This window comes from Marmota monax, unplaced genomic scaffold (genome assembly GCF_021218885.2).
Source record: "Marmota monax isolate L192 unplaced genomic scaffold, Marmota_monax_Labrador192_F-V1.1 WCK01_AAM20220418_F8-fsc00110, whole genome shotgun sequence".
Classification (NCBI taxonomy): domain Eukaryota; kingdom Metazoa; phylum Chordata; class Mammalia; order Rodentia; family Sciuridae; genus Marmota; species Marmota monax.
The window spans coordinates 754,618-774,684 of NW_026694633.1; the positions used below are offsets into that span (position 1 = coordinate 754,618).

Genomic DNA, 20,067 nt, shown 5'->3' on the forward strand with positions numbered 1-20,067 from the left:
TTTACTAATTATTTGAATTTTTTTTAATTTATCAAAAGCTTTATCACATCCATTGAGCTACTGAATTTTTGAGAAAACGCTAATTGAGTTCCTTTTTCACATAAGTTACTGGATTTGGTTTGCTATTATTTTATGACATCTAAATTTGTATTTTGGAAAATAATCTTTTCCTAGTTTCTCTATTAATGTTATACTAGCCTCAGAAAATAATTGGGGAATTTTCTCTTCTTTTCTATTCTTCATAAGAGGTTGAATAATTTAAATTATCAATTCTTTAATGGCTTATTAAAATTTACCTCCAAAACTTAACCTATGTCTTACTTTTTTTTTAATTGTATTTTTTTTTTTATGAAAGGAAAGGAGTTAAGAAGACAATAGATGAATGTCTGCTAGTTGAAATGCTTTTATGGTGTCTAGTCCATTTTGTGTTACAACAATAGAATATCATAAAACATGAAAGTTTTAAAGAAAATAATTTTATTTCTTAAAATTGTGGAGGCTAGAAAGTCATCTAGTGAGAAATTTCACGTTGTATGATGACCTAACCACTTCAAATGTCCTACCTCCCCACTCCAGTCCTCTGAATATTGAGCTCCAAACTTGAGCACTTAAGTCATATTTATAAAACATCTAGCTTTTTTTCAAAATTTTTGAAAGTACTGTTTTAATGCTATAAGTAACTAACAATTTGAACATTATATCATTCACTGTTCTGACTTAACATATACTGTTTATTTGTAATTTCTTCAGTTTTTTTTTTTTGGGTCAACATGTCCAAACATAATATGTAGTCTTAATATGGTAGACTTTAGCCTTTTACAAAACAGCTTCTAATTGCACTGATACTATTTATCACTTTTTGTCTTAGTAATTTCTGTACTTAACATCATTATTTTTTTCTATATCTTTGAGTTTGGTTAATTATCATTGTTTTATTATTTATGAGTCAGGTTCATAACTCATTAATTTTCACTCTATATTTTCTTGCATTTATGGTTACATGTGCTTCATAAACTATAATAGTTACATCCCAAGAAACCCACCATTAAAATGAAAATATTATAAAGTTGAAAATGCATTTAATACATGTAACCTGACAAACATCATAGCTTAGCAACACATCACAATGTAAAGTAACTAACTTTGAGCTACAGCTCAAGGTCACTACCTAGTATTGTGAACAAATATCATATCAAATATCCAGAAAAAGGACAACATGCAAAAATTGAAGTATGGTTTCTGCTAATTATGTATCGTTTGGGGTCACATTTAATGTCAAATATTTAAAATTTATTTCTTAATCCAAACTTATTTGAATTGTGTTTAATTTTCTTACCATTTTGTTATCAATTTATAATTTATTTTACTGTGGTTGAAAAACACAGTGTCTGATATAATTTCTTTAGGATTTATTGAGACTTTCCTTGTAGCTTTGTTTTGGCAATGAGTTATAAAACTGTATTTTGTAAATGTTCTATGTTTCTGCAAAGAATACACATTCTCTAATTATTACAGGGTTAATACTTTGTCCTGTAAGCTGATTTACATTGTTCAAATTTTCTCTATTTTCACAAGTTAAAAAAAATCCTATTGGTTTGATGGGTCTGTCAGTGATATTATGTAGTTTTGTCCATTTTTGCTACAATATATCTGAGGTTATATTAATAGATACCTACAAGTTCAGATTTCATTTAATTTTCCTGACAAATAATTCATTTTACATACATTGTAATCCCCTTTGCTTTTATTTAAGATAATGCTTTTATTATCTTAAAGTTCTCATTATTTTTTTTAAGTTAGTGCTTTTCTTTACTCTCAAACTTTTCCTCATGTTTAATTTTAAATAAGTTTATGGTTTAAAACAACCATCTAGATTGTTTGTATATCCAAACTTAGAATCTGTATCTAACTTCAGATTATACAATTTAATCTGTTCACACTTTAATCTGTTCACAGCTATTCTAATTACTTATATGCTTAAATTTATTTCTGTCAACTTACTCTTTCTATTTGTCTTCAAGAACCGTGAAAGGTCTGAAATTTATCCTCTTTGCAAATCTTTACCCTATCTTCTGGCAAACGATACAAGACTTCTTGGTCAGAGACAAAGGAGATTATTATTCAGAGCTAAAGCAGTTGTCTAAGTATCACTAATTTGAAATTGGTATTCCAAGGACCCAATTTCCAGAACATTGTGACAACTTGGTAGGTTAGGCAGACTTACTATTCAGAACTAAAGAGTAGGCTCTGTATGCTAGGATGCTTTTCCTATAACCCAGCCCACCCCCACCCGTATGAGCAGGTTTTACCAAGTCACCTTCATAATACCCTGTGTGGTAATTGGAAAATTGGTTTTCTTCTGTTTTATTCGCTGAAATTCATGCAGTGATCATTTGTTTTCATTTGGAAATTGGGGATATAAGCTCTTCTAAGGTGGAACTTTATTTGGGGAATTCTATTGTTGGATAAACTATAGGAAGGTCTTTCTAGAAGACATTGGGATTTACTTCTATCAGATACATAAGTCTATTATTAATAGGAATGATTTGACAATGGCATTAATCTCTTAACTTGGAGATTTCAAATATATTGAATAGGTATATAAAGACCTACACTTTGTGATTCTGCAACCGGAACACTCAGAAAATGAGAAATTATACCCCATCTGATTCAAATGTTAAAAAAAAAAAGAATGGGATCCTAATTAGAAAAAAATTATACTCCATGTTTGTATAATATGTGAGAATACAATCTACTGTTATGTATATCTAAAAAGAACAAATAAAATTTTAAAATTATATAAACAAAGACCTATACTAAATGAATGCCTGAGATTTTCATTTTTCATGATAGAAGTTGTACTGATTGAACTACCCCAAATCTTATATATCAGTTTCCTTTCATCTTGTTATACATATGATTATTTCTTCTGATGCATTCCTTTAGGGATCTAAGCATTTTTTTATTAGAGCATTATAGTTATACATAAGTAGTTGGGTCCATTTTGACAAAATCATACACATGTGGAATTTTATTTCAATGGGATCTAAGTTTTTTCAGAGGTCTCAATTTTTCATTTTACAAAGAAACAACATAAGTTACAAAGTAGGCAGAGAAAGCCAATTGCCCAAGAAAAGTAACAGCAACCCAAATAGTCATTCTTCTGTACTTAGGGTTATTATTTCAGTTTAGGTTTCTGGAGATATATCTTAAATAATTATTAAAGATTATGAAAATGTTTGATAACCCAACTTCCAAAGAATTTACTATTAATAATCACAATTACTGAAAACGTCTACTATATATCATTAAGGAATAAATTTTAGTCTTAAAATCTGGCAACAATAAAATAATGAGCTACATTATGTTTATCTACTCTGAGAAGAAACAGACCAAAAAAAAAAAAATCCACCACCATTTCCTTATTAGTCCTAATTCTTAAAGAATTAATTTCTTTCCCTTATATTATACCACAGAAATTAGTTCTATCTATGTATCTACATTATTTCATTTTGACCAAGATATAACAAAACCTGTAGGATTTATTATATTATTTGTAAGAATGAATTTCATTTGTAAAAGCAATAGCACTCTTATATGAGGTGGGCCTTAAAATTCTGACCTGTAAGTCATTGAGTTTTATTCTTCACATGAGTTACTCTTCAGCCACCACATGATAATAAAAGGAAGTACATTTTAACTTCAATAGAAAATAGCATTTGAAAACATGTTATGTCAAAGTGACATTTTCCTATGAAAATTCCTTATACTAATGTTAATATAATAAACATAATAGAAATTTACCAGTGGTGATTCTGTAGTTTTAGAAGAGTTTGGTCTTTCATGAAGATTGCTAGATTCCAAGGATTCTTTGATGTGTTGAGATAATTTCTCCTCAACAGAAGGTTTATCTAAATCTATATTTGTCAAGGAATCCTTCCTCTCAAGAGATGTACAGGAATCATCAGACTTTTGGTTACTTTCTGTATCTATCTGTTTGTCTTTGAAATTTCCTTTAAAAGAGCTGTTTTCCCCTATTTTTCCGATGTTGAGATAATAAACATCAGGATCCATAACTTTGTCAAAATCTACATATGAAGTTCCTGCTGTTGAAAACACATATTTATAAAAAGTAAAGAGATTCAAATAAATTAATTAATTTAAATGTTAATAAAATAGAAATTTTGTGATAAAAATTTTACCAATAAAGCCTTCTTTTATCCAAATTTCTTTCCTGATTGGTTCAGCATGAAAATACTTTTACTATACTTATGTTCATAAATGGCAATCATAATTTATTTATACAGGCAAACATTAGTAATGGGACTAATAGAAGGAGGTAAGATGTTATTTTTGCAATGAAATCTTGAAATTAATGCAAAGTTTTATTTTGGTCTGCAGTTCAGTTCCCATTTCCCCATCTCTTCTCAGATTTTCCAACTGCAATTCATAAGAATTAATTCAAATGAAACCATTGTCCACTGTCGCTTTGTCCCGTCGACCTAAACACTCAGACCTTTCACCCACCCAGGGATGCCATTTGCAGGGCTGCGCGAAATAACCACACTAGAGACAGAAATACCTTTTTGTATGAGTGGGGGTGTGTGTGACTGCTCCTCTGACCTTAAGGGTCTGCAGAAAGAGACAGAGAGCACATGCTGACCCCTTTTATTGAGGAGAAGCTATTCAAATGAGGCAAGGGGTCAGGTTTCAAGGGGCTGAGTCTAGCTTCATGATGTCTGCTGTCAACAGGTTGATTGACATCTGGGTAGGCCACACCCAAGGGCACAGTAAGAGAAGGGAATACACAAAGGATGTTTCCATGGAACATTCTATCCCAAACCCGGCAAGAGGTAATATTACAAAGGAATAGGTGAGCATAGCTCCACCCAGCACCCTAAAAGATTGGGGCAATTTTCTGGGTTACCTAGGCAACCAGATCACAGAGTGACTTATGACGATGATGCCACACCAATTAGAAGGGGAGACAGACGCAGTCACGTGCTAGTCAGCCTCCCACAGTCCACGATTTACCTCCTTTTCCCTAGCATGCTTAGTGATAAGGAGAGGGCAAAGGGAAATCTACCCAGTGAAAGAACAGCAGCAGTTGGAGGCACAGAAAATGTGTAGCTGGGACACCTTCCTCTAGAAAGTTACAAAATGAGCGAGATCATATTAGTCACCCACCTCATTAAGTCTGTTTTAAATAAATCACTTGGTGTAGATAATTGGTTTTCAATCTACTGCACAATGGAATCATGTGAAGGTGCTCTTTAAAACTGACTGTGTATAGGCCTGACCCCAAACCAATTAAATCAGACACTGGAGGTGAAACTCAAGCGCTGGCCTTTTTTCCCCCCTTCCCCTACCAAATTCTTCTGGTGATTATAAAGCACAGCCAGAGTGGTGAAATACTGGTTAAGACTTTCTGAAGAATGACAATTCTTTAATGATTTTTGCATTCCTTTGTTTTTATTATAAATAAAAGTACATATGCTACTTTGGTATTGAATAGAGCTTTATCTGATTATCCCTTACTCTCTTTACAAAACAAATATCTCTATAAATAGACTACCTAAAATAGTAGAGGCTTTGACTAGACTTATCTCTCCAATAATGTGAATTCTGCTTTACATTCCAAAAGATTTCGTTGTTATGTTCAAATGTTTACATTCATGGTAATTACACATGGTATGTAGAACTTTCACTTCTGACTACAGCAGTTCTTAAATATCACAAAAATATTATGAGAAATAAATAATGTGTATATCAGAAAAATACTTTTATAAGAACATTATTAAGGCTTCTACAGTAGTACTATACTTCTCTGTTAAAATTATCTGATTTTTATAGAAATTATCTGATTTTTCATTAGAAAAAGAAGCCATTTCTTATGTTGAATTTTCTACAACTACCTTCAATAATATTTTAAGGTTGTAAAATTCTACTACAGTCATTGTCATTGAAAAAGTGAAAAAAATAGTCTTTTAATAATGTTTAAAATGCAATGTAAGAAGCCTTTTAAATATTTAACTTAGTCTATTCATGGAAAGCCTGGTGCAGTGGTGCATGCCTGCAATTCCAGCAGCTCTGGAATCTGAGGCAGCAGGATCGTGAGTTCTAAGCCAGCCTCAGCAACAGTAAGGTGCTAAGCAACTCAGTGAGACCCTGTCTCTAAATAAAGTATAAAAAAATAGGAATGGGATGTGACTCAGTGATCAAGTGCCCCGAGTTCAATTCTTGGTATCCCCCCACAAAAAAAGCCCTATTGTGTTATAAATATTATGTGTCTTAATTCAATACTCAACAACCAATTATTCTTATGAATCACTTGGGTTGAAGAAGAAAAATCATATGATCATAGTGAAGCATTCTGTTAAAAGCATTTGACAAAATCTAACCCCTATTCATGATAAAAACTCTCAGCCATCTGAAAAGAGAAGAGAATTTCCTTAATTTGATAAAGAACATCTCCAAATGTCTTAACCACTAACCTTATGCTTAATAGTAAGAAACAAGAGCTTTTCTGCTAAGATCAGGAATAAGAAAATAATATCCCTTCCTTCCATTCCTTTTCAACATTGTACCAGAATTCCTACTTAATCCAATAAGATGGGGAAAGGAAATGAAGGTACTAAATGATAAGGATGTCTGTCTTTATTCCCTGATGACTTGATTTTCTATGTAGAAAATTCTGAAAATATCACCATCACCCAAAATCAGGCTTGAACTTATAACCAATTATAGCAAGGATGTAGAATATGAGATTAAAGTATAAAAGTCTATCTCTTTCCTATAAACTAGTAATGAATAACTGGATTTAAAACTGAAAACTCAAGACCATTTATATTAGCAACCCCCTCCCCACACAAATAAAATACCTAGATATAAATCTAATAAAATATGTATAAGGTCTGTATGAAGAAAACTATAAGGTTCTGATGAAAGATATCAAATAACTAATTAGACAAATATTTCATGTTTCTGGATAAGAAGATTCAATATTTAAAGATGTCAATTCTTCCCAATTTGATATGTAGATTTCATGTCATCTCAATAAAATTCCTAGTTTAATTTGGTGACTATTGACAAACTCATTCTAAAGTTTTTATGAAGAGGAAAACAAACCCAAAGAGGCAACACAATATTAAGGAAAGAGCAGTTAGAGGACTGACACCATCCAACTTCAATAATTACTATAAATATATAATAATTATATGGCTTGGTATTAGTAAAAATAGATAAAAAGATCATTGGAAGACGACACAAGACCCAGAATATATAAATAAATAAAACTAAGTAATCTTTGAAAAAGGAGCAAAGACTGTCTATTGAAGAGAAGATTGTCTTTTCAACAAATGATGGTGGTGCACAAGAAAAACCACACAAGAAAAAAAATGAACACAGACACAGACTTTGCAACTTTCACAAAAGTGAACTCAAAATGGAGAATAGACCTATATATAAAATGCAAAACACAGAATAAGACATAGATGATCTTGCATATGGCAATAAATTTTGAGACACAATGCCAAAGAAATAATAAGATGAACTTCATTAAAATTAAAGACTTTCGCTCATGAAAAAATACTTTTAGGAGAATGGGATGATAATCCACAGACTGACAGAAGATATTTGTAAAAGACATGTTTGATAAAGGATTGTTATCCAAAATATACAAAGAACTCTTAAAATTGAAGAATAACAAAGCAACCAATTTAAAAATAGACAAAATTATAAACAGATACCTCAATGAAGAAGATATACAGAAGGCAAATAAGCACACCAAGAAAGTTCAACCTCACATGCCATTAATAAATTGAAAACAAAACAATGAGTTATTACTACACAATAATTACAATAGCAAAACTCTAAAACATTGAAAACCTCAAATATAGATTAGGATATAGGTCAATGGAAATTCTTGTTAAATACTCATGGAAATGTAAAACAGTATAGCCACTCTGGTAGACACAGTGGCAATTTCATACAGAACTAAACATACTCTTGCATGAGATCCAATAAACATCCTTCTTGGTATTTTCCCATGAGGTGAAAACTTATGTATAATGGGTTTTTACCCACATATGCATGTTAATGGAAGCTTTGTTAATAATACTCAAAGTTTGGAAGCAATCAAGACATCCTTCAATAGGTCAATGGATAAATAAGCATATACATGTACAACAGAATATTTTACAGTGCTACAAAGAAATGAGCTTTTTAGTGTGGAAGGTTGACAGTGAGGAAAGCTGTGCATATTTGGGGACAAAAGACATATAGCAACTCTCCCTAATTTCTGCTCGGGTTTGATGCAAACCAAAAATGGATCTCCATAATAAATTTTTAAAAATATCTTTAAAGAGATCTAAGATGAAAAAAAAAAAAAAAGAGAGAGAGATCTAAGATGACCAGCTAGAGGCAGGCTGCATTCTGTGTCACTCTATGACCTGAGATTTAAGTAGGAGAATGCTGCTTGTCTGTGAGTTATTAAAGGACACCCAACAGCTGCTCCCGCACAGGAATAACAGCCACTGTGCCTGCACAGGTCTTCAGGGCTCAGCATCAGTGCAGGACTCTCAGCTATTCACCCACACAGGACCTCCAGCAGCTGTGCCAGAGCAGGACCACTGGCATCAGCACCCACACAGGACTCCTGGCTGCCACCCTAGCAGGAATACTGGACGCCGCTCCCACACAGGACCTCCAGCCTCCACTCTGTGTGGACCCCCATCTACCAACATGGGGCTTCTCTGGTCGCCTCCATCTTGGAACACTGCAACCTCTGCCATAGTCCCCTACATGCGGTAGCCTGCACCTGGGGACACCATACAGGGTCTGGAGATAGCTGCCAGCCACAACACTGCACACCACAGACTGCATCTCTGAACACACCACCCAACACCACCACCGGCCCCAAGAGGTTGGTTCAATATATGGAAATCAATAAATGTAATTCATCACATCATAAACTTAAAGTTAAGAATCATATGATCATCTCATAGATGCAGCAAAAGCATTCGACAAAACACAGCACCCCTTCATGTTCAAAACACTAGAAAAATAGGGATAATACGAACATATCTCATCATCATAAAAGCCATCTATATGCTAAGCCCCAGGCCAACAACATTCTAAATGGAGAAAAATTGAAAGCATTCCCTCAAAAAACTGGAACAAGACAGTGATGTCCTCCTCTTTCACCACCTCTATTTAACATAGTCCTTGAAACACTGGCCAGAGCAATTAGACAGAAGAAAGAAATTAAAGGCATATGAATAGGAAAAGAATAACTCAAATTGGCACTATACCTCGAAGACCCAAGACATTCCACCAGAAAACTTCTAGAACTAGTAAATGCATTCAACAAAGTAGCAGGATACAAAATCAACACCCATAAATCAGAGGCAGTTCTGTATATCATGACAAATCCTTGGAAAGGGAACAAGGAAAACTACCCCATTTACAATAGCATAAAATAAAATAAAATACTTGGGAATCAACTTAATGAAAGAGGTGAAAGTCTTCTACAATGAAACTACAGAATGCTAAAGAAAGAAATTAGAGAACACCTTAGAAGATGAAAAGATTTACATTGTTCTTTGATAGACAGAATTAATATTGTCAAAATGACCACACTACCAAAAGCACTATACAGATTTAATGCAATTCCGATCAAAATCCCAATGATATTCCTCATAGAAAAAGAAAAAGCACTCATGAAATTCATATGGAAAAATAAGAGACTCAGAATAGCTAAAACAATCCTTAGCAGGAAGAGTGAAGCAGGTGGCATCACTATACCAGAACTTAAACTATACTACAGAGCAATAGTAACAAAAGCAGCATGGTATTGGCACCAAAACAGACTGGTAGACCAATGGTACAGAATAGAGGATACAAAGACTAACCCACATAATTACAGTTATCTTATATTTGACAAAGGCGCCAAAAATTCACATTGGAGAAAAGATAGCCTCTTCAATAAATGGTGCTGTGAAAATTGGAAATCCCAATGGAACAAAATGAAATTAAACCCCTATCTCTCACCATGCACAAAACTCAACTCAAAGTAGATCAAGGACCTAAAAATTAAACCAGAGACCCTGTGTCTAATAGAAGAAAAAGTAGGCCCAAATTCCCATTATGTCATATTAGGCCCCAACTTTCTTAATAAGATTCCTATATCCAAAGTACATCTATGAAGACACAAATTAGTATGAAACTACTTTGTATACAACCAGAGATATGAAAAATTGTGCTCTATATGTGTAATATGAATTGTAATGCATTCCTCTGTCACATATAATTTTTAAAAAATTAATTTAAAAAAACATATATCCATCAAAAGATTGTAAAACAACCTAAGTGTACATTAGTAGCAAGCTAGTTAAGCCAGTGAGGTACTTCCATAATGGAATACTACAGGCTATTGAAAAGAATGAATAGCTCTACATATATTAATATGGAAATATCTACAAAATACATTGCCAAGTGACAAGATGTAGAACTTTATGCACAGTATGCAGGGGTGGGGAGGAATATACAGTAATTGCATACATGTTTATTTATGTGAAGAGTATTTCCAGAAAGATACTTTTGAAATTAGAAACAATGACTGCCTCTGGAGAAGAAAACTTACTTTCACTATATTTCAATGATTTAACTGATGAATTTTGTACCATGTGCATGGACTGTCTATGAAAAACAAACTACTTTAAAAATTAAAAGAAAAAGACTGTTATAGCACAAGAATTAATATTAAGAATCAATAAATGGGATGGATTCAAACTAAAAAGCTTCTTCTCAGCAAAAGAAACAATCAGTGAGGTGAATAGAGAGCCTACTAATTGGAAACAAATCCTTACCACATGCACATCAGATATAGCACTAGTCTCTAGAATATATAAAGAACTCAAAAATCTTAACATCAAAAAGTCGAATAACCCAATCAATAAATGAGCCAAGGAACTGAATAGATAACTTCTCAGAAGAAGATATACAATCAATCAACAAATATATGAAAAAATGTTCAACATCTCTAGCAATTACAGAAATGTAAATCAAAACTACTCTAAGATTTCATCTCACTACAGTCAGAATGGTAGTTATTAAGAATACAAGCAACAATAAATGTTGGCAAGGATGTGGGTGAAAAAGCACACTCATACATTGCTGGTGGGACTGCAAATTGGTGCAGCCAATATGAAAAGCAGTATGGAGAATCTTGGAAAGCTGGGAATGGAACCACCATTTGACCCAGATATCCTACTCCTCAGTCTATACTCAAAGGACTTAAAAACAGCATATTACAGGGACACAGCCACATCAATGTTTATAGCAGCACAATTCACAATAACTAAACTGTGGAACCAACCTAGATGTACTTCAGTAGATGAATGGATAAAGAAAATGTGGTATATATACGCAATGGAATATTATTCAGCATTAAAAGAGAATAAAATTATGGCATTTGCAGGTAAATGGATGGAGTTGGAGAATATTATGTTAAATGAAATAAGCCAATCCAAAAACCCAAAGGCCAAATGTTTTCTCTGATATGTAGATGCTGACCCATAATAACAGGGAAGATGGGAGGACTGGAGGAACTTTAGATAGGTCAAGGGGTGGGAGGAGAAAGGAGTGAGGGCATGGGGGTAGGAAAGATGGTGTAATGAGATCGATATCATACCCTATGTTCATGTATGAAGACACAAATAGTGTGACTCTACACTTTGTGTACAACCAGAGACATGAAAAATTGTGCTCTATATATGTACTATGAATTGAAATGCATTCTGCTGTCATGTATAACAAATTAGAATAAATAAATACATAATTTAAAAAAAATCTTTAAAGTAACACTTATTCCAATTTTTATCTTCACTTTTTTCACAAAGGCAATTGAAACATCGTGCTATCTCAGTCAAATAACATTTATTTTCTGGACCAAATTTGGAGCCCTATAAATTTTAAGTTCCAAAGTAGATACAGTTTATACTCAGCCATAACTTTTCAGAGGCTTGGTAGTTGAAATAGTAAGACCAGTGAGATTGACATAAGTCTACTTCTGTTCTGTACACTTTCCTGCCAATTGGAAAGTAATCATTAGTTTTACAATAGTTACTTTAAATAATATCCTTCAGGATCTCTCAAAGATTTCATGTAAAATATATTCATTGTTTTTTTATGAAAATTCTATTTTTGGTAGATAAAATATAATGTTGAAAAGGAAACCTCAAAATTATCTGATTCTTACATTTTAGCTTAGAAAAGTGAAATCTAAGAAAGTGAATGATGGTTTCAAGGTGAAACCCTTATTTCCTATCTGGAAAGAAGATAGGAAAGCAAATTCTGACTCACAGGCTAGGATACTTTCCTATGATCCTCTAAATGATGATCTCACAATCAAAAAAGTGAATCCAGACACTTGCACACAGCATACTAGAATCCAAAGGAACTACTAGTAATAATAACACTGAAATATAAATAAGACGATTTGTTTAGGTTTATCTCTTACATAAAGTTTTACAGTAAATGAAAATATTGTGAGGATATATTTAATATGAGAACCACAGGGTGTCAATCAAGCTGTTGTCACTAAAGCATTTTTCATGTAATTTCTGAAATGTTAGTTCAGTCCAGAATAACTTTTAGAGAATCCTAAATTGGCTTATTTTTCTTATGAACACAAACACTGTTGTCCATTGTCTAAGAAGGCTTATATTTGCTAGAAAATTATATGTTTTCAACCAATTATCTTCTAAGTGCTAAATTTTCTGGTTTTAAAATAAACAGAATAATCAGCAAAACTTTTATATACTACAGTATCTTTGGTTTTATTAACATTCATTGTTAATAATATTAAGCAACAATAAAAAAATTACCTTTTAGGTTATCTTCACAATACATGGAGTTGTTTTTCAGACCAAGATTTAAGAGGTCTGTTTTCTCCTCGTTGAAAACATGATTTTGATGGATATCATTTTCATGTGGAAACCTATTCTGCTGATAATCATGAAACGTACAACTTTCATGTTTAGGGAGAAACACAAAAATAGAGGAAAAGAAAAGATATTTAAGAGCCCCAGTTTAGTAAAAATAAATATAGTAAAGCCTTAATGATACAGGATATTTATGTAAATTTAATATTGTTTTAGCCTTTATTTGGATATATTCTAAACTACCAGTTAACTACTGTTAAGTAGTTAACTGGATCAAATTCAATTTAATTAAAAATTTTTAATTGACATTTCCTGTTTCAAAACATTTTGAAATAATTTGATTTCTTACATTCTGTCTTCTAAAGATAAAGAGTTATCTTTCAAACTCATTGAAATCTGATGAAATCCAGGTTTTATTACTAGCTAACCATATTTTGGTATTTATAAGAGTTAAAAAGTAGTAAATGGTATTTAGGTTTTTAATTTTTGATAATGGTTACTATCTATAAACCTAATTATAATTTAAATAGCATTAACTATGACTTGAATAATACACTTAATAATACCTGATGTTTATGTAAGCTCTACATGTACCATCATAAAATTTGCAGATTACAAAAGATCCCCCCCCCCTTTTTGATCCCATTTTATCACTTAGGATCCCTAGGAGGGAGATAAAGTTAAGGTAATTTTATGAGCACCTTCAAACCAAAGCTGTAAAACTACCAAACCATGACCAGGAATCTTCTCCCCGCCTCTAATACTACACACAGGGTCAAAACAAAGACATGTGATAACATATATAAAATAATCAAATTAGAAAGCAGAAATACCATTCATTTCCTTAGCAACAAAGTAATGGACAGAAACCTCTTATCTAGTGACCAGAAAAGTTTTCTCCTACTAAAAGCATATTTATTCCTAGACATCTGGGTCTATATAGCTGAATAAGGAGCTTTCTGGGGGCAATGGGGGAAGGGGGGAATTCCTTAGCTATCTAGCAATTGTGAAACACTCTCAGGAGTCTTTAAGTTGATCTGAACAAAGAATAGCTATAGGAACTACTAAATAATAACATCATACTAAAGATAATACTTCATAGTAAAAATATGTGAAATCCTAAAGTTTCAACAGCAAAGGGGTAATTCTTTTGAATCTTTTTTTTTTAGTTATACATGACAGTGGAATGTATTTTAACATATCATATGTAAATAGAGTATAACTTCCAATTCTTGTAGTTATACATGATGTGGAATTACACTGGTCATATATTCACATATGAACATAGGAAAGTTATGTCTGATTCATTCTACTATCAACAGCAAAGGGAATTAAGGGTAATTTTTAACATTATTAATGAACAAAAGAAGATATTACTTTTCATTTGGAAGTGATAAAATTCTACAAAACAATTACTAAACCATTATACTTTATTAATTTATCATATTTTAAAGGCTTGTAGGAAATAGTTTACAGTATGGGAATTCTTTTAGACTCAATATAATACTTTACCTAACTTTTATTTAGTATTCATAGCACAATAAAATAAAGAAATCCAAAGAGTATCTTTGGAGAAAAGACTGTCTTACTTGAATTATATCAGGCTTGGTCTGATTTTGAATGATAACAATTCCTGAATTCAGAAAATTCTATTAAATAGTCCACATGTTAGGCAAGAGTGCAAACTCAACCCTTCAGACACTTTTCTACTGCTGAATGTTGATAAATATTAGCATTATTGTATAAAAATTTAAACATGGCTTCAGGAAAATTAACATTTATGTCATGTTTTATCACCACGCATTTCTCATCTAAAAAGATAGATTATTGTGTGTGTTTGGCTTTTAACAAGCACCCAAAGCAAATTATAGAGATCTTACCTTGGTTGACTGTCTGAATTAGCTAACTCAACTTTGTAAGGCACAATGTCTCCTGGTTCTTCAAGTTCCTCTTCATAAGTCTTAATAAATAATAATATTAATACAATATTAGTATGTTCAGTAATTTTATTTACACATTAGTCAGCTAAGTACAGGTTATATTTGGAGTATTGTTACTCTACAAATTATATACTTAACCCTCTAATTATATCCTGTATCTTGTGAATTTTAGGACTAAGCAAATTTAAATGTTTTTGTTTTGTTGTTGTTATTTGGGGTACCAAGGATTGAACTCGGGAGCACTCGACCACTGAGCCACATCTCCAGCCCTTTTTTATATTTTATTTAGAAACAGGGTCTTACTGAGTTGCTTAGCATCTTGCTTTTTGCTGAGGCTGACTTTGAACTCATGATCCTCCTGCCTCAGCCTCCCAAGCCTCTGAGATTATAGTCATGCACCAACAAGCCGCCTCAACTGTTTTTTATTAAGCTCATTTGAAGTGTCATTCACTTCAACCAACAATAACAACTATTTTTTTTATTATGCAACTAGCAACTTCTAAGTAGATTAGTGGCTAAGAGGTTTTTAGTTTTCTGACTGGCATGTCATAAGCTTATTGTGTACACCAACAATTTAGTAAATAGTATGTGTGTGTGTGTGTGTGTGTGTTTACAATATCTTAAACTTAGTCTGAGGAGAAATTAAAATAGTGTTAGGCAGGAAAGAAAATAATTTAAAAAATAAAACACAAAACTCTCATCCCACTGCCTAAAGAAGAAAGCAGTATTTAAAGAGGTAATGTTTCTTCATTCTATTCATTCATTTTCTGTGCCAACCATAGCAAGAAAATATGAAGAACAAGTGGTATACTCAGCTTCTGGATAACCAGAGATGCCATCATGTTCTAAACCTTCAGTCAGGAGCTATAGCTTTGACTAGCACTGGCTGTATTTGATTCTACTGGTGCATTCCTGAGGTTGTATGCAAGTTGTTATTATGATAAGCCCCTTAAAATTGAAAATAACTTTAAATGACTCTTTAGAAACTACATTTGAACTTAAATTTGGTTAAATACATGCCATGTAACAAAACTGATCTTTGTTTAAATGTCTAATAAACATAAAGAATTAAGCTAACCAAACACCAAACTCCATTATGTAAATTAACATAGTGAAATATTTTCTCACTCCCCATTCTGCAGGCTTAAAAAAAAAAGAAAGAAATGGCATTGCCAATTTAGCTCACAAACTAACTTTCTACATTGAAAACTATACTGTTTCATTTTTATCAGCAAGATTAAATTCAAACACATGTAAACGTCTTTATAAACTCTGCTATAAAAGAAATTTTTTAAAATAATAATGTCAATGTAACTTTATGCTGTGGATTTTGTTTGTTAAGGAATGTGAATGATCATTATGCACTTACATCATCCAACTCTATTATCTTTAGAGAGGATTCAGCTCTCTCTAGGTTTTCTTCTTCCACTGGCAAAAAAAAAGTTGAGTGTTGTACTTCATTCTCTTCAACTAGAAAATAAGATTCGTAAATAATATTATCAAAGAATATATCTCATATGGTAATCTCTTTTTTGAAATAATATTATCAACAATAAAAATACTAGACACACAAAGGCATAAATACTTTCAATTTTCCTAGCTTATGTGAAACAATATTTTCTCAGCATTCAATTTTTAAACATACTATTTAAATGACACCAAAGTGTATCCAGAGAATGGGAAGAAGACAGTGTGTGATTTTGATCTGGAGAGCAAAGGTTACATATAAATGACACCTCAAAGAGAACCAAAAGCAGATACTATAATTAATGTTCACTGTATATCTCATTGAGGCTGAACTGACCATCATCGCTATCTTCATCATTTTCATTCCGAGAGCACTCTGCTTCACTAGAGGTTCCACATGGATGTAGGATTGTATCCGGAAGTGTGTTTTGCTGGTCTTGTGGAGTTCTACAAACAAAAAAGATGTCACTGAAAGATTAAAATGCATCAGTGAAAACATCCCCAGACAAGATGATGACTTTTTTGTCACATGAGTATACAACCATAATGACAAAACCAGAATGGTAATAACCTTTAGTTCATAACCTTTAATTCACAGAAGAAAATTAAGACTGTGTAGCAAAATCTTTTTTTTTCCCCAAGGTTTATATTTCCTTTTATTGGTTTGTAATTTTATTGCGTACATTAGTGGCACAAATACTGCATTCACATTAGCTATTTATATAAACTATTCCTAGTTTTGAGATGAGTAATGTAATATGCTTATTTTTTTACTGTGATGAGAAGCTCTATATCATGAGCATTTTAATAGATTTTAAATGATTATAATCCACTTAATTTTACTACATTTTTTTTGCAATTTTCATTTTCAGGATAGGTCATTGTATTTGTCTATGTACTTTAATGATTTCGTGTTTCCTATCTGACTGTGCTTTAGTGAATGAACACATTTGGTTTCTAGTCAACAATTAGTATAGCTTTAAGAAAACAACTTTAGTTCCAAATGTTGTGAATTCAAATAAGTAATTTTGAAAGGTCTAATTTTTTGTTCTAATTAGTTATACATGACAGTAGAATGCATTTTGACACATCATACATAAATGGAGTACAGATTCTCATTCTTTTAGTTGTACATGATATAGAATCACACCAGTCATGTACACATATATACATATAGGATAACAATGTCCAAATCATTCTACTATCCTTCCTAACCCAATACCCCCTCCCCTCCTTTGGCTCCCCTCTAACCCATAGTACCTCTATTCTTCCCTAGCCCTCACCCCCTTATTATGAATTAGCATCCACATATCAGAGAAAACATTCGGGATTGGCTTATTCTGCTTAGTATATTATTTTCGTGTAGCAAAATCTTAACTTTGTAAGTTGAAAGGACACCACACAGGATTTTTAAATTGCATATCCCACTGTTGTTGTTTTTTTTTGTTCATGATGAAAATTAAAGTTATGATGGAAGTCAGTATTTTCTCAAGAGCCACATGGAGTCCATGAAACATTTCATCCTCTTTACAAAGTTAGTTTACAAGTGTATGTTTTATCTCACAACCTTGGCATTATGTTGATGAGTTCTGAGCAAACAAGAGGGCATTTGTCTAAATTCCCACCACACCTGTAGGCTCCTGTTATACAAATGTGAGGTGCTCTAGCTGTGGCATCTATTACCTAATTAACAACAAGGATTGATGCAGCCCATACCAAATGAATGGAAACGAGGCACAGAAGTCTCAGAGGTCAGGAGTATGGATTCTTTTCTGGAGGATATTCCTAGGTTACTGAGTGAGAGGTCATTTTTTAGCCAAGAATATGAATAGCCAAATAGCACTTTCAGATGATGCAAGTTCATGGGGACCCCATGGAAAAGGCAGGACCAAACCAATGATAATTAGTACCAATACCAAACTTAAAATATACCAGTCTCTGTTCTGATTTTGACACATTAAATTTTAGTAGGTATTATATTAAATAAACACTTGTATTATCTTTATTTCACAGATGATGAAATCAAGACAAATATGGTGATCCCACTGTTGCCAGGGAGTACATATACAGGAGGAATTTGAATGCAAGCAACCTGCTTCCTCATGCCCAAGTTCCTAGCCATATTCATAGCTTTATTGCCTCTTTTTTCAACTTGCAGAGGCACTAAAATTTTTATAATCTTTTGGTAGTCTATGTTCACATGTATTTTCTAATATATGTAATATACCTATAAGATAAATACAAAATATTTATGTTAACTCAGCTTTGTGTTTTAACAGATTCTGTGAGGGTGACGTCTCTTACATTCGTACTAAAGAGTATATAGTAAAGTTAAAGTGGCATCTGATCCCCAGAAACTGCTCTCTAGTTTGATATTAGTCTCCTGAACTAATAACTCATCATACATACACAAAAATATACTGTTATCCTGATACTTTCTCATGAAGTGAAAACTTCTCTAATTCTGAATAACGACCTAAATCAAGGATTTATAGAAACTTTTGATGGATTAGAGCTGAATGGGTCATATAAATTTATTCTGAACTCAATATTTTACAAATGAGAAAACTTGGATCATGGAAATTTAAGTGATTTGTTGCTGAACAAACAACTAGACAGCCAGAGAAGTAAGTCTGAATTCTCAATATTCAGACCATACCGATGATGCATTTTTAAGAAAGTCAGGCCACATAAAGTATGAAATATCCTTCAGAATAGAACTCACCTCACCATATTTTCCAATTTTAAAATTTAGTAAATATTTACTGAGCATTGACCAATTCAGTTAGGTAAACATTTGTGGATCCATTAAGACTGTTTATATCAGAATGACTGGCCAGGGACCTTTTTTTGGTAATGCTGAGTCTCATACCCTCTCTTAAAGACACTGCTTTTTTAGATTCTAGGGCTGGGTCCTAGAATCAGTAGTAAAAACCAAAAATTCTGCATTCTTTCATGAAGGTTTTACAGATTTGAAAATCTATAAGAAACACAAATGGTTATCCTGTTATCACAAATGGTTGTGTTTCTTTCTGTTTTAAGTCTGTGTAATATTCCTGTGTGTGTGTGTGTGCTATTTTCCTTATTCATTCACCATGATGGACACTTGAGTTTTATCCATATCTTGGAGGATAGTAGGATAAGTAATACTATACCTCACTTATATTTTGTTAAAAGAAAAACTGGGATCAATTAAATTTAACAAAGTTAACTTAAGCAAGAAAAAATGTTTATATAACCAGGAAGCATTCTAGATCAAAGATGGTTCAGAATGTACCTTCTATCACATTCTGGTAGAAGTATAACCCTGTTATACTTACAGCCAGAGAAGAAAAAGTGACCTTCAGAAACACCCTGATTAGCTATAGTTAGCATTTACCTGATATGGTAATATTTGGGCAGCTTTCATTCTCTGATTGACTGAGACAGTCACTTTTGTATAAGAGTACATTTTTAGGGTACTGTTAGTTTACTCATCAAGCTAGTGTACAGTTCACTATGTACAATAGCTGGTTTAAGATAAATTTATTTCAGTTCAGCAATGTGGAATCTCAAAAAGTGTAATCATAAAAGCAGAGAGTGGAATGGTGGTTACCAGGGGTGGAGATTTGGGAGACCTGGGGAGACCTGGATCAAAGCATACAAAGTTTCCATTACACAGGATAAGAAAGTTCTGAAGATCTAATACAAACCATAATGAGTATAGTTAATAGTAG

The 20,067-nt window shown here is 32.6% G+C and overlaps 1 protein-coding gene across 2 annotated transcripts in view; it reads right to left on the reverse strand.

The window, feature by feature from the left end:
- The window catches only part of Zbbx (zinc finger B-box domain containing), a 138,454-nt gene that overhangs the window by 39,504 nt on the left and 78,883 nt on the right, over window positions 1-20,067 (reverse strand). The window contains exons 11-15 of one of the 2 annotated variants that reach the window (XM_058572245.1): window positions 16,689-16,798; window positions 16,254-16,354; window positions 14,825-14,904; window positions 12,888-13,030; window positions 3,805-4,106 (exon numbers count right to left, since the gene is read on the reverse strand). In XM_058572245.1, coding sequence (XP_058428228.1) covers window positions 3,805-4,106; window positions 12,888-13,030; window positions 14,825-14,904; window positions 16,254-16,354; window positions 16,689-16,798 — 736 coding nt within the window. The remainder of the gene's footprint in view (window positions 1-3,804; window positions 4,107-12,887; window positions 13,031-14,824; window positions 14,905-16,253; window positions 16,355-16,688; window positions 16,799-20,067) is intronic. The other variant, XM_046422883.2, reaches the window with a different exon arrangement.